Below are 16,120 nucleotides of genomic sequence, written 5' to 3' on the forward strand. Positions count from 1 at the left end.
TTTTTTTAGTGATTAATCCTTGGTCCCTTCCCATTTCTCATCTATACATTTCCCCCCACCAATATCATCTGAAAACACGGTGTCAGTTTTTGCAGGTAAAGTTGCAAACTCCATGTCTTTCAACCACTCCAGATTGCTTGTCCAACATCGAATACTGGATGAGCAGAAACTTCCTCCAACCAGTTGTTGGAAGATGAAAGTCATTGTTTTCAATTTCTTCAGTTGCAAACTCTGTTCCCCAGCCCACCAAATGCACCACTCTCCCTAAACACTGTCTGAGGCTAAATTGGATTGTTTGCAATCCTGGTGCCATAATTAGTACAGAAAACATTATATAATGTACACAAATACAGAGCCAAATTGTGTTTTGAAAGGCTTCTCTGCAACAGTTCTTTATTAAAAATAGATTTAAAAAATTAAATGGTACATCTTCCACTTCCGTTGTTGGATGTCAACATTGACAGCAAAGAAATCTGCAACTGATACTTTCATTTTTTAAAATCTAAATCACCAGTCCATTATAGAACACAAATATTTTTTAAAATCTGCTCAAACAAAGCAAATAAAAAAGTTCTTTACACAGATGTGATTAAATAAATTCACAGTCACCACAAGTTTGTCATTTATTTCCCATATTTCTTTGAAATATCCATGCACTGCACTTTCATCGGTTAACAACCTGGATTTCACATTTGTTCTCAGGTTGCTACCAATGGCAGTTCTGGCACTTACTAGCAAAGTGACCTGGACAATTGAACACATGGTTTTCTTCCCAATCAGAATCCCTTGAAGTGTCTTGTAGCAGGCTTGATATCAACAAATGACAGTAAACTGTAGCTGGAAATCCAGCCCAACAGTTGTTTCATTCTTAGTAAGATCACTTTCAATACTTTGCTTATGAAAGCTGATGATATAACTAAGGTCCATTTTCATCATGTACTATTTACCAGTTGCAGTGGCTTGAAAACTATATTGAAATGGATTCTTTATTCCAGCTGAGGATGAGTTTAACACAATAAAATGCAAAGCAATGCAGCAAAGGCAGTGATGAAACTGAGCAGATTCTTTATTCAGATCTTTTTCTTTCCAATTCCAAAATCTAAGCTTTAAAGCTTACATGATTGAAGATCCATTAAGAACTGGAGGCAGCCATTCACATTCCTGATGAAGGGCTTATGTCCGAAATGTCGACTCTCCTGCCCCTTGGATGCTGTCTGATGTGCTGTGCTTTTCCTGCGCCACACTTTTTGACTCTGATCTCCAGCATCTGCAGTCCTCACTTTCTCCTGATTCATGTCCTCCAACTAGTATCAGTTGTAGACTAAAACATCCCCCAATAACTGCAGATCAGCTAAAAAAAACCCTCCCCCAGTGCAAATAAATAAATACATGAAGCTTATCTTTAATTTTCCTTTTTACTCCATTCTAACCATTGAAGTACCAGCTTCACTCTAGCATGCTACTCCAGAAGACATCCAGATATACTAATTTGAATGCACAATCTTTACATTGACTTTTGATTGCTCTTTCCTTCTATTTTCATTGATAAATACTGAGCTATAAACTTTACATGTGAACTGAACAACACAGTAACGCACCAGGATTTTCTTTCTACAAACTGAAATGTAAATGAAACAACAGCACCTTCATTATAATCCAGGTCTCTGAAAATACATGGTACCAATTAATTGTCATAACTGGCATGCAGTGAACCAATAACCCCCACACCTGATACTGCCAAAGTATCTGTGACAATACCCGGGCATGGAGAAGCCATCTGTCAGAAAAGGGTGCTGAGAAGAAGGGTTTGAAACACAGCCCTGCACAACAGCTAGAGAAAGTCCTACTGTCATTAACACAGTCAGTTTCTTAACAGCTCCCTTCAGAAGAGGGTCAGTCACATCAAGATTTAAGTCCAGTTGAGAACCAAGTACTAGGTGTGACTTTCCTCAGCAACCTCTGATAGACCAACCTCTTCAGTTTAGGTTGCAATTGGCCAGTTTCATCCAAGAAAACAGTGTGATATGTGTAAACAGGATAGGGAAATATCCTGACTAGAAAAGATTCTCCATCCAACCCCAATTACCAGGAATCAGGTTTGATGCATAAGAAAGTTAAGGCACAAACAGGAGCTAAAAGTGCACTCTGAGCTGCTATGGAAATTTAGTATTTCCACGCAAGAAGCAAATGTTGAAATCACACTTATAACTGTCCAGTATTGTCTTTTGCTAAGTGATAATTTAAGTGAATGAACTAGCTAAAATCATCCTGGCTGAAGACATCCAGGTAATCTTGATTGAGATAAGCCTGGGTAAAATTTCTAATTCTTGTCCAAAGGAGAGAGAAAGTCTCAAGTGAGGCTAACACAAACATGTTAGATAAATATACTTTTCATTACCATGTTACTGAATTGTAGAATTTTAAACAAGATCTCAGAAAATAAAAGAATAGCTTCAACCCTCTAAAAGGATGACTTTCCTCAGAACGTCTGTCATTATGTTTCATTACAGCCAATTCAATTTTCATAAAAATCTCATTCATGCACATAATCAAGACTCCTGCCAATTTCTGGCATAATTATTGCAGTTTAGCAGTGGAAGCACTGAGGAAACTTGCCCACAAAGTGTATGCTAAGATTGAAACAATAATAGCAAACAACAAGAAATCAGATGTCAGATAATTGACAACAGTCCAAATGAAAATTCAATGATAGAAGATGAGGAATTCATAGAAAATGTCACAAGAAAATTTCTGTTCACAAAAATAGCTATCTTAAAATTATACTTGTCCCCTATACTTTGACATTGTTCACTAAACGTTCCATTCTATTAAGTTTACGTTTATTCTTTGGCATTGATTTTGCATACAATCCATTCTTGATCAGATGTTCCTTGCTGTGATGGATCTGAGCACCATGCTGAAGCTGGAATGAACACAAAGCTTGAAGGGGACGCAGAATAACCTGTAGATTTAAAACAAGAAACTAGATTGAAAATTTAGAAGCAATCGTTCTTCATTGATTTCATTAATAGAGATATTTTCCTTGTAGTATTATGGCTTAAGTTAGATATCACAAGCTTCCCATGGTTAAACTACTAGATAAAAGAGAAAAGGTAACTATCAAGACTCAGAAGGGGTCCTAAGCAGTTCATGTATCCTTCATCGCTTTGACGTGTTAGTTTTCACATGTATGCTGACAACATCCAGCCATACCTTAATACCACCCTCTTGATTTTCCCACTTTGGGAAAATTAAAGTCATTGATTTTGGTCTTCACTCCAAACTGAACCTCCTAGCTACCAATCTAATTTTCTCCCTGGCAAATGCCTGAAATTAAACCAGGCCATATGTCATCTGGGTGTCACATTTAATTCCAAGATTAGTTATATACCATTTGTACCACCCCTAAGAATACTTACTTTTACATTCACAACATTGTCCAAATTCATCTTTTTCTCAGTTCATCCACAGATGAAACCTTCCTTTCTTTACTTCTGGACTGACTGTTCCAATGCACTCCTGGCTGGCACCCCACATTCCACTGTGCATAAACCTAAAGTGATTCAAAGCTCTGTTTCCGGTGTCTTAACACTCCAAGTCATATACCCCTCCCACATCTGTGTCTGCTGACCTACTCTAGTTCCTAGTTAAGCAAAATCTTTACTTTAAAATATTCATCCTTGTTTTCAAGTCCCTCTATGGCCTTGCTCCTTCCTATTCTTTTGTCCACAGTATTCTGGGATGTCTGCACTTGTCTAATTCTGGTCTCTTGTGCATTCCAATTTTAAGTGCTCCACTACTAATGGCTGTGCCTTCAGTGGCTTGGGATCCAAGGTCTAGGATTTCCTCCATCTCACTGTCTCTATAACTTTTCTGCAAGATTGTCTGTAAACCACAACAAAGCTTTTTGTCAGCTAACCCATTATCAATTGATCTAGCTTGGTGCCATAGTCTGGTCTCCTATGTAGTCCTGTGTTTTGTTTTCTGAAATCACCTGTGAGGTTTCTTCACAGTATGATGGAAATATGTTATAACTCAGTGGCTGGTAGTCAGCAGTAATGTGGAGCTGAGGATGGGGTACATAGGGATAGAGAAAGATGATGAGGCTTGCTACTGATCTGACATTAATGGCAGATGACCAAAATTCAGACAAAATAAAAGAATGCATAATCCATTACTTAATGAACATATATTTCAAAGTTTTCTCCCCCCTTCCAAAAATATTAAAAGCTTTCAAAACATTTGCAGAGTTTAGAGGTAGAGCAGAGAGATATAACTTAAGCTCAAATCAATATAATCGCTAATGCAATAAAGGTTTCCAATCAAATAACTTTTTTTCCTATCAATATAATTTTACAATTTACAACTTAAAACAAGTTGCCTGAAATTGTGTCAGCTTCTGACTTCTTACCTCATGAATACAATGATTCTTTTCAGCTACTGACAGTGCAAAAGCTGCACACTCCAATGTAGAGAGACATGTATTTGTTGGCTGAGTTCGAATTATGTATTGGCTCGATAAACTGGTTTGGAGTTGAACCTAAAAACAGACAGAGTTACAAAGCTATATTTTCTTTGAACTAGTTACTTGCTCATAAGGAAGACAAATATGGGTCAGCAAAATGCAATAACATATGCTAGTAGAGCCATGCCACAGTAGAGAAAGGTGCTGACTGGTGTAATACTAAACCATGTAGATAGATTCAAGAATGTTTACAGCACAAAGGAAGCCATTAGACCCATTATGCCAATGCCAATTGACAAAGCTTGATCCTATTTTCCAGCTTCTGGCCAAAAGCCCTTGAAGCTACAGAAACAATGGAAATACAACTGAACATCTAAATGCTGTTTAAAATGTTACAAGATTTTCTTACTCAATCACTTTTTCAGGTAGAGAGGAACCTTGATGGGCAGGCACTATTTCATTTGGATAATCGATTATTTGGTTAATTGATTCAATGCCTCTCTTCTGGGGCTCGGAGTTTCCTGAAGTTTCCTTTTTCCTCGCTCTGGCCGCCTTGTCCCTCTCTCTGTCTCAGGGTTTGTTTCTGAGCAGACATGTACTTGGGCGTCCACCCCCATCCTGCCTCCAGGGCAGCCAGACAAGACACCAACAGTAAGACTGCTGCTGCCTTTGGGGAGCGAGTCTCCAAACAGCGCACGCGCACACACATGCACATAATTCTTTACTGCAACTTTTTGTCAAGTTCCACCTTTGCCCTGTACAGGACATTGTTAGAGAGATTATCTGCGCAAGAGGGGTTTAGGGTACACTCCTGTGTAGAACCCCAGGGGAAGTATGTGGGAGAGAGAGAGAGTGAGAGAGAGGGCAGGTGGTCAGTCACTTGGAGACAGTGCCTGGGCTCCCATCGATGTCCAGGGTTATTCTCGGCAGCATTTCAGTAAACCGAGTTAGTTTAATAATTGGAAACAAAAGGCGCAATCAGTGTTGGAAATACCTCTTTGATGTAACGTTTCTATCGGGACCTAGATATCTCCTTCGGATAATCCAATATTCGGTTCATTGATATTTAGATAATCGAGGTTCCTCTGTATTGAGCTTTAGACTCCTATCACCCTGTCAGCGAGAAAGATTCTCAACTCTACTCTTAGTAGCCCTCTACGAATGGAAAAAGTACCTTTCTATCCACATCCTTCATAATCTTATACATTTTTATCAGGTCTTTCTCAACCTTCGCTGCTCCAAGGAAAACAACTCCAGGTTATTCAAAAAACCGAAAGTACTGCAGATGCCGGAAATCAGAAACGAAAGCAGATATTGTTGGAAACGCTCAGTGAGTGTGGCAGCATCTATGCAAAGAAATCAGAATGAACATTTCCGGCCCAGTGACCCTTCTTCAGAGCTGATGGTAGATAGGAAAAGGATGGTTTTTATAGAAGATGGGGAGAGGGGGTTCGAGTAAACGATAGGTGGAGATAAAGTCCAAAGAGAAAGTTGGACAGACAAAGTAGTAGATAAAGACCAAGATATGAGAATGAATAGCTGCTAATGGGGACTATTAGTAGCTGAGAATGGGTTGTGTCTGGTAGCAGCCCATGTGACGACAAGACCTGGATACAGTCAGAGAGGTCACGAGGTTTCCAGGGAGCAATGGACCTTGTCGGCATATGTGAGTATATGGTTTAAATTTCTTTTAGTTCCAGTTTTTCTTCAGTTCATAGACCCAATTGGAGAGGTCACGAGGTCACATATTTGGGTGGCTGCTTTATCTGAAACACTACTCGGGTAGTGTTTCCCAACCATCATCCTCCTCTAACTAAATAAAAAAGGTCTGTGCTTCGGTTGGTAAGGTAACAAGTGTTTTCTTTCATGTTTCATTTGTTTTTTTTCTCCGACAGTCTATTTGGGAATTTAGAATAGTGAGAATGGAGGTTAGGGCAGTTGAATGTTCCTCCTGCAATATGTCCGAGCTAAGGGTCACCTCTAGTGTCCCTGCAGACTGCAACTGTGGAAAGTGCACCCAACTCCAGCTCCTCAAGAACAGTGTTAAGGAACTGGAGCTGGGTGAACTTTGGGTCATTCAGGAGGCGTAGGGGGTTATTGAGAGGATTTACAGGAAGGTAGTTACTCCACAGCCAGGTGAAAAGGTAGATAGGTTACCATCAGTGAACTGGCAGACAGTGTAGGGATCTCCTGTGGTGGTTCCCCTCAATAACAAGTATACCGTTTTGAATACTGTTGGGGAATACGACTTACCAGGGGTAAGCAATGGGGCCCAGGTCTCTGGCAGAGTCTGTCCCTGTTGCTCAGAGGAGAAGGAGGAAGAGGAGCAAAGCTTTAGTCACTGGGGACTCCATTGTTAGGGGGAGAGATAGGATGTCATGTGGGAACAAGAGAGACTCACGATTGGTGTGTTGCCTCCCAGGTGCCGGGATTAGTGATGTCTTTGATCATGTTTTCGGGATCCTTGGAGGGGGAGGGGAGCAGCCCCAATTCGTGGTCCACATAAGCACCAACAACATAGATCCCCATCTCTCTTCCTGCCTAAGGCAGACATTGAGGGAGCTAGGGTGGGTGCTGAGAGCTAGAACAAACAAAGTTGTTGTCTCTGGTTTGTTGCCCGTGCCACGTGCTGGTGGAGGAACAGGGGGATAGTGGAGCTGAACACGTGATGGCAGGGATAGTGTAGGAGGGTGGGTTTTGGATTCTTGGATAATTAGAACTCTTTTTGGGGAAGGAGTGAACCTCTACAAATAGGATGGTCTTCACCTGAACCAGAGGGGTACCAATATCCTGAGGGGGGTGGGAGGAGATTTGCTAATCCTCTTTGGGGGGGGGAGGGGTGAGGTTTATACTAATGCAGCTGAGGGATGGAAACCTGAATTGTAGTTCCAGTGTACAGGAATTTCAGGGTAGTGAGGTCAGGGATAGGGTTACAAGGTCACGAGGGGGCACCGGCAATCAGGGTGCTGGTATGTGTATATTTCAATGCCAGGAGCATCTGGAATAAGGTGGGTGCAGCATGGATTGGTACCTGGGATTTCGATGTTGTGGCCATTTCAGAGATATGGCTAGATTAGGGATAGGAATGGTTGTTGCAGATTCCAGGATTAAGATGTTTCAGCAAGAACAGAGAAAATGGTAAAAGAGACAGGGGTTGGCACTGTTAATCAAGGATAGTATTACAGCAGCTGAGATAACGTTTGGGAACTCATTCACTGGGTTGGTTTGGGCTGAGGTTAGAAATAGGAGAGGTCACCCTTTTGGGAGTTTTCCATAAGTCTCCGAATTGTTCCAGGGATGTAGAGGAAAGGATAGCGAAGATGAGTCTCCATAGGAGTGAGAGTAACAGAATAGTTGATGTGGGGGACTTTAACTTCCCCAATATTGACTGGGAATACTATAGTTCAAGTAGTTTAGATGTGTCAGTTTTTGTTCAATGTTGACAGGAAGGTTTTCTGACACAGTATGTAGACAGGCCAACAAGGGGCGATGCCATATTGGATTCGGCACTGGGGAATGAACCCTGCCAGGTGTTAGATTTGGAGGTAGGTGAGCACTTTGGCGATAGTAACTATAATTTGGCTTTGTTTACAATAGCAATGGGCAGGGATAGATATATACTGCAGGGAAAGAGATATAACTGGGGGAAAGGTAATTATGATGCGATTAGGCAATATTTAGGATGCATATGATGGGGAAGGAAACTACAGGGGATGGACACACTGGAAATGTGGCGCTTATTCAAGGAACAGCTACTGCAGGTTCTTGGTAAGTTTGTACCTAACAGGCAGGGAGGTAGCTGTCGATAGAGGGAATCATGATTTACTAAAGAAGTTGAAAATCTTGTCAAGAGAAAGGAGGCGGCTTATGTGAGGATGAGGCGTTACGGCTCAGTTTGGAGGCTTGAGATTATAAGTTAGTCAGAAAAGATCTAAAGAGAGGGCGAAGAAGAGTCAGGAAGGGACATGAGAAGTTGTTGGCGGATCGGATCAAGGAAAAACCCCCAAGGCCTTCTATAGGTATGTCAGGAATAAAAGAATGACTAGAGTAAGATTAGGGCCAATCAAAGATAGTAGTGGAAAGTTGTGTGTGGAATTTGAGGACATAGGGGAAGTGCTTAATGAATACTTTTTGTCAGTATTCACATTGGAAAAGGGCAATGTCAGTGAGAATACAGAGATACAGGCTACAAGACTAGGTGGGATTGAGGTTGACAAAGAGGAGGTTTTAGCAATTTTGGAAGATCTGAATACAGATAAGACCCCGGGCCGGATGGGATTTACTGGTGGATTCTCTGGGAAGCCAAGGAGGAGATTGCAGAGCCTTTGATCTTTATGTCACCATTGTAGACAGGAGTAATGCCAGAATACTGGAGGATAGCAAATGTTGTTCGCTTGTTTAAGGAGGGAAGTTGGGACAACTCTGGTAATTACAGGCCAGTGAGCCTTATCTCAGTTGTGGGTAAGGTGTTGGAAAAGGATTTATAATCATCTGGAAAGGAGTAATTTGATTAGGGATAGTCAACATGGTTTTATGAAGGGTAGGTTATGCCTCACTAACCTTATTGATTTCTATAAGAAGGTGACAAAATAGGTGGATCAAGGTAAGGTTGTTGATGTGGTGCAGTAAGGCGTTTGATAGGATTCCACACGGCAGACCATTGTACAAAATAACGAGTTGTGGGTATAGGGGCGATTTAGCGGCTTGGATTGGAAATTGGCTAGATGAAAGAAGACAGAGGGTGGTGATTCTCGGGAAATGTTCGTCCTGGAGCTCAGTTACCAGTGGTGTGCCGCGAGGATCTGTTTTAGGGCTACTGCTGCTTGTCATTTTTATAAATGATCTGGAGGTGGGTTAGAAGGATGGGTTAGTAAATTTGCAGATGACACTAAGGTAGGCAGAGTTGTGGATAGTGCCGAAGGATGTTGTGGGTTACAGAGGAACATAGATATAATGTAGAGCTGGGCTGAGAAGTGGCAAACGGTGTTTAATGTGGAAATCTTTCTGCATAGCTCAAAACATCAGGTAAGGGGAAGAATCTTGGTGTTAAGAAGTTGAAGGCTGTACTGTACCTTTAAGAGAGAGTGAATGCTGTTCCGAACTGAGAGATTACAAGCACCTGTGTGATATGATTAGATGGCAGTCTCAGAGTACTGGAAAATTGAAATATGTAACATTTGGCTGTGAAATGGATATGTGAATTGGTTGATGCTTTGACAACAATTCAAATCTAACCAGTTTAAATTATGCCCTAGGACACTAAAACCCAATCGAGTTTGAACGTATTGTTATGCCAAAATTGAACCAATGAGACGATCCAAAGTTAGAGATAGAGAAATGCAGGCATTTTTTTCAAATTAGACAGAGCAACTGCCAAGAAATTAGGAAACATTCTCTGTCAAAGGTACCTTTTCATCTGAAACGTATTCGTAGTAAGGAGAGAAGACGACCCAGGGAGATCTTCAGCTGGTACAAGAAAGACACCAAAGACAACAGTTGCTGTATGGTTTTGAAATTAAGTTGCTGTAATTTTAATAAGTGTCTTATTGGAATAGCATATTTGAGAATGTGGTGCTTGAAATGCACTGCAAGTTAGACAGCATCTAAGGAGCAGGAGAATCGATGTTTCGGGCACAAGCCCTTCATCAGGATGAAGCCTGATCTCAACTCTGATCTCCAGCATCTGCAGTCCTCACTTTCTCCTGGAACATCATATTGTTATAGAGTTGGAGGCTGGTAATAAACAGTTAAGAGAAAGGGGGGATTAGACTTGTGAGTAACTGTTGTTTAATGTTCACTTTTAGAGTTAAAGAATACATTGATATATTTTATTTAAATAGTGGAATTTGGGAGTTCCCTGTCACTCATATTTTAACAGATTACAAGGCGAGGTGAGCTTTTCTGGGTGTTGTTTTCAGACATGTATCCAGTCGTGGATGGTTTTTATACAGTTCCAGCAACAACCTCCTAGCTCTTGTATTCTACACCTTAGCTAAAATAAAATAAAGGCAAGTATCCCCCTTATGCCTTTGTGACCATCTTATTACCTGCCCTGCTACCTTCAAGCATCTTCGGAGAAACAGGAAGTCCCTCTGACTTCAGTACTTTCCATGGACCATCTATTCATTATGTAATTTCTTGGTTTGTTAGTGTTCCCAAATGTATCACTTCACCCTTGACTGGGTTGAATTCCATTTGTGACCGCTTTACCCAGCTGACCAGTTCATTGATTTCTGCCTGCAAATTTACAGCTATCATCATCACTATTTACCAACTTAACAATTTTTAAGTCATCTGTAAACTTCTTGAACCAAACTCCTACATTAATGTACAAATCATTAATGTACAATACAAATAGCCAAGGCCCCAACACTTAGCCCTAAGGAACCTCACTGGAAACAGACTTCCAGTCACAGATACAGCTCTCAACCATCACCATGTGCTTTCTGCAACCAAAGTGCCACTTCACCTTGGGTCCCAGTGGCTCTTACTTTCTTGACCAATCTATCATGAGGGGCCTTAGAAAAAATCTTGCTAAAGGCCCCCATGTCAACATCTGTTGACTATGCCAAAATTGGAGAACTGCTTCACAGAGTAGTCAAACATCAGCTGACACAGTCATATTCACAGAATCATATTTCACAGATAACATTTCAGATACCATCCAGGGGTATGTCCTGTCTCACCCATAGACAAACCCACCAGACATGTTGGCACAGTAATATACAGTTGGGAAGGAGTTGCCCTTGCAACATTGACTCTGGACCCCATTAGATCTCATAGTGTCAGGTCAAACATAAGAAACGAAGCCTCTTACTGATTACCATCTACCACTCCCTCTTTGACTAAAGAATCAGTTCTTATTCAGGTTGAGAATTACATGGATAATGCACTTGGGTGGCAAGGACATAGAATTTACTCTGGGTGGAAGACTTCAATGTCCATCTGCAGCAGGTGGTGAGGGAAACAAGGGAACAAAACATACTTGATCTCATCCTCACCAATCTGGAAGGGGAAGGGTTTTCATAAATTTGATTAATGCGTAAAATTATTCTCTTACTGTTACCTTGCAGTAAACCCACAAATAGCTTCCTTCATTAACTGCCATCAGGCCAAAGTAACATCTGCTGACCACATAAGTGAGCAATGTAATATATGGACTTCAGTGCTATTGTGATGCAGGCTATACACTCCAATGACTAGTGGACTGTATCAAAAAAAAAATCCCGTTGACCATTTGTAGCAGGCAGATTGTTATCAACCAGCCCATGCTCGCAAGCCCCGGGACACTACGTGAACCATTAAATGTAATTCTGCTGTTGAACATTTACCAAGTAATCTACATTATGCGAGAATTATGGAGAAAATGGATTTAAGATCATAAATTGGACTCACAGTGTGATACATTTGTGCTTGCTAGAATATTAACACATAGGGTCTTGTCTTAGAAGGCTAAGAGGAATTTGTATATCATGGCATTTTATAATTTAAAAGGCAGAGTAATAGAGACTCTCTGATACATTCCGACAATAACATACTGAAAATCAGACCTGCTTAATTTGTGAACTAAGATTAACAGTTTACTGTCCCTGCTGCATCGCCATGCGATAGATCACCCAACCAAACACCCTCTTCTCATGTTGCCCAAATTGGTGTGACCTTTTTTTCATGTTTGTTTCTTGCATCCTAATCCTGATGAGTGCAAGTACTTGTCTCCTTTAAGCAACCTTTAAGATCTGTATTATCATAAGACCTAGAGAAATAGCAACAGGAAAAGATCATTTGGCTCCTCAAGTCTACTTCACCATTAAGTGGGATCATGGCTCATCCAATATTTGTCATATCTACTTTCTTGCATTTTCCTCAAAACCCTCGATTATCCTCCTGATCAAGAACCTATCTTAGCTTAATATACACAAGGACTCTGCCCCCACAGCTCTCTAGGCAAGGAGTTCCAAGGACACTCATTCCTGTGGAGAGATGAAATTCCTTCTCATCTTGTCTTAAATTGGCACTCTCCATTTTGAGGCTATGTCCTCTGGTCCAAGCCTCTCCCATGAGAGGAAAAACCGTCTCAGCATTTACCCTTTAAGGCTCCTTAAGAAATCTCAGGGAGCATTCGACTCCTGATGAAGGGCTTATGCCCAAAACGTCAATTCTCCTGCTCCTCAGATGTTGCCTGACCTGCTGTGCTTTTCCAGCACCACACTCTCGACTCTGATCTCCAGCATCTGCAGTCCTCACTTTCTCCTTCTTTAAGAAATCTAAACATTTCAATGAGATCATCTATCATTCTTCTAAACTCCAGGGAGTGGAGTCCCAACCTGTCAATGTTTGCTCATAAGACAATCCCTCTATAAGACCATAAGACATAGGACTGGAAGCAAGGCCATCCAGCCCATCAAATATACCAGGGATCATCCTAGTGAACCTTCTCTGAAGTGCCACCCATGAAACAATATCTTTCATTAAATATGAGGACCAATATTACTCATAGTGGTCCAGATGTGGTCTCACCAATACTTGTACAATTGCAGTAAGACTTCCGTAGTCTTATACTCCAACCACTTTGAAATAAGGGCCAATACTTCATCAGCCTTCCTGATTACTTGACGCACCTGAGTCCTAACTTTCTGTGCTTTGTACATAAGTACTCCAAAGTACATTTGTGTTGCTTCTTTCTGCAATTTTTCTCCATTTAAATAATAGTCTGTTCACTTGTACTCCCTTCCAAAATGAGTGACTAACTTCCCATTTTTCCACACTGTACTCCAGTTGCCAACTTTATGTCCACTTTCTTTACCTATCAGTGTCACCTGTTACAGAAACAGAAATTTCTGGAAAAACGCAGCAGGTCTGGCAGTATTTGTGAAGAGAAAGCAGTGTTAATGTTTCAGGTCCAGTGACCCTTCTTCAGTGTCTCTTTGTAAATGATTTGCATCTCTCTCACAACTTGCCTTTCCACCTATTTTAGTATCATCTGCAAATTTGGCTACAGTACATTTGCTTCCTTCTCCAAGTCATTAATATATATTGTAAACAGTTGCAGTCCCAGCACTGATCCTGTGGAATTTCACTGGTCACACATCACCAACATGAGAAAGAACCCCTTTTACCCAACTGTTTCCTGCCGTGAACCAGTTCTCTCTCCAACTGAATTTATTACCTCCAGCACATGTGCTCTTATATTTTGACTTAACTTTTTGAAGAATCTTGTTGAATACCTTTAGGAAGTCCAAATATAACACATCTACTGGTTGCCCTCTATCCAATCTAGTTGAGACTTCCTCAAAAATCTTTAATAAATTAATCAGACACAAATTCCCTTTCATGAAGCCATGCTGATTCTGCTTGATTAGATTACAGTGTTCCAAATGTCCTACTAATGCTTCCTTAATAATTGATTCCAATACTCTTTGAATAGAGGTATCACATTAGCAGTTTTACAGTCCTCTGGTACTTCTCTGGAATCAACTATCTCTATAGCTATCCTGGGATACAAGCTATCAAGGCCAAGAGATGTATCTGCCATTAGCCCCATTAATTTGTCTAATACTGCTTTTTAATTCTTCCCTTTGTTCTCTGTATTAGTGGAACATTTGAAATATCTTCCACCATAAAGCAGTTATTTGAATATTCTCCACTGCTGTGATCACTGCACCTCCATCAACACTCAAGAAACTTGAAAAAAGTGAGGAATGCAGACGCTGGAAAGTCAAAGTTGATCAAGTGTGGTGCTGGAAAAAGCACAGCAGGTCAGATAGCATCTGAGGAGCAAGAAAGTCAACATTTCAGGTATAACCCATCTTCAGGTCTCAAAGTGTTGACTCTCATGCTCCTCGGATGCTGCCTGACTTTGTGCTTTTTCCAGTGTCACCCTTTATCAACTCTAACTCTCCTGCATCTGCAGTCCTCACTCTCTCCTAATTGCTGCAAACCATACTGCAAAGCCTCTTCCAAGGATGCTCACCTTGAAGAAGTCTTCTTCCTCTCTCAACAAGGATCTCAAGTCCTGAAGAAGGGTTATGCCTGAAACATCGATTCTCTTGCTTCTCGAATGCTGCCTAACTTGCTGTGTTTTTTTCAGCATCATGCTTTATCAACTCAAGACACTTGACGCCATCCAAGCCAAAGCAGACTACTTGACTGGCACCACATTAACCACCTTCAACATTCATTTTGGTCATGCCAAATGCACAGTAGTTGCAGTATCATCATCAAGATTTACAGATTAACTCACCAAAGCTACTTCGATAGCACCTTCCCAACATATGATTGCTGGCATTGAGGATGACAAGGGCAACAAATGTGAGTGAGCTCCCTTCAAAGTCACACATTATCTTGACTCAGAACTATGTTGCTGGGTCAAAATTCTGGAATTCTCTTTCTAACAGCACAATGGCAGCTCACCATCAATTTCTGCAGGACAATTAGGGATGGGCAAAAAGTACAAGTCTAGCCAGTAGTACACTCATTCCACAAATGAATTGGCAAAAAAATTGTTATACCATGTTTACATCTACTGGTTATTGCACCACTTTTGTAGTTTTCACCTTTTTAGGATCGGGGAAAACGTTCTATCAGAACATGACCTATGTACTTGACTCACTCATTTTTTTTTAAAGTTTAGTGTAAGATTCATTTGGTGAGATTTGTTTACTAGTTGCAGTAGATTTTGATTGTAGTCAGCAATGGCTTCTTCCAAAGTGTATCGGTATCAATAAACCATCAAATCATCCAATATATGCTGTGGTTCTGTTCGCAGAGCTGGAAGTTTTTGTTGCAAACGTTTCGTCCCCTGTCTAGGTGACATCCTCAGTGCTTGGCAGCCTCCTGTGAAGCGCTTCTGTGGTGTTTCCTCCGGCATTTATAGTGGCCTGTCCCTGCCGCTTCCGGTTGTCAGTTTCAGCTGTCCGCTGTAGTGGCCGGTATATTGGGTCCAGGTCGATGTGTTTGTTGATGGAGTTTGTGGATGAGTGCCATGCTTCTAGGAATTCCCTGGCTGTTTTTTGTTTGGCTTGCCCTATAATGGTAGTGTTGTCCCAGTCGAATTCATGTTGCTTGTCGTGTACGTGTGTGCAACGAGCACCCGAGCTACAAATCTTCTCACAAACTTTGATCATCCAATATATTTTCCACACTGGGTAGATCACAAACTCTCATGTTGTCTGCATTGATACTCAAGTGCTGTCGAAATTCCAAACCTCATGCACAACTATCTGTCTCGCTCAAATGATATCCAAAATGTGTAAGAAAGTTGATGCTTTCATCAAGCTCCACTTGCTAGTAACTATCTTACACATCTTATATTAAGAATATTGCTTTCCCCATGCTGGCCATGCCTTCTTTTCATTTGTGTAATGTTCTCCACAACATTTGCTTCACACCCTTTGTCTCTAATGTTTTTCTGATATCTCTGATGTCCATCCTCATGGTGCAAGGCCTGGTACATTCTGTAATGAATATGCTCCAGGTGCAGAGTTACAAACTCTGTACTTCTACACATAACAAACACTTTCCTGGATGTGAGCTTCTTTTTTCTCACTAGATCTGCTCTCACTTCAAGATCTTTTATGCCTCAAACAATCCTGATTTTAACTAGATGATATGGGCGACATTGTGGCTTAGTGGTTAGCACTGCTGCCTCACGGCACC

The 16,120-nt window shown here is 41.0% G+C and overlaps 1 protein-coding gene across 1 annotated transcript in view; it reads right to left on the bottom strand.

Annotated features, from left to right (window-relative positions):
* Positions 1 to 363: 363 nt before the first annotated feature.
* dtwd2 (DTW domain containing 2) overlaps positions 364 to 16,120 on the bottom strand; it is a 110,027-nt gene continuing 94,270 nt past the window's right edge. The window contains exons 5-6 of the mRNA XM_043711426.1: positions 4,412 to 4,540; positions 364 to 2,962 (exon numbers count right to left, since the gene is read on the bottom strand). Of these exons, the coding sequence (XP_043567361.1) occupies positions 2,792 to 2,962; positions 4,412 to 4,540 (300 nt within the window). The 3' untranslated portion in view covers positions 364 to 2,791. The remainder of the gene's footprint in view (positions 2,963 to 4,411; positions 4,541 to 16,120) is intronic.

The sequence above is a fragment of the Chiloscyllium plagiosum genome, chromosome 2 (genome assembly GCF_004010195.1).
Source record: "Chiloscyllium plagiosum isolate BGI_BamShark_2017 chromosome 2, ASM401019v2, whole genome shotgun sequence".
Taxonomy (NCBI): Eukaryota; Metazoa; Chordata; class Chondrichthyes; order Orectolobiformes; family Hemiscylliidae; genus Chiloscyllium; species Chiloscyllium plagiosum.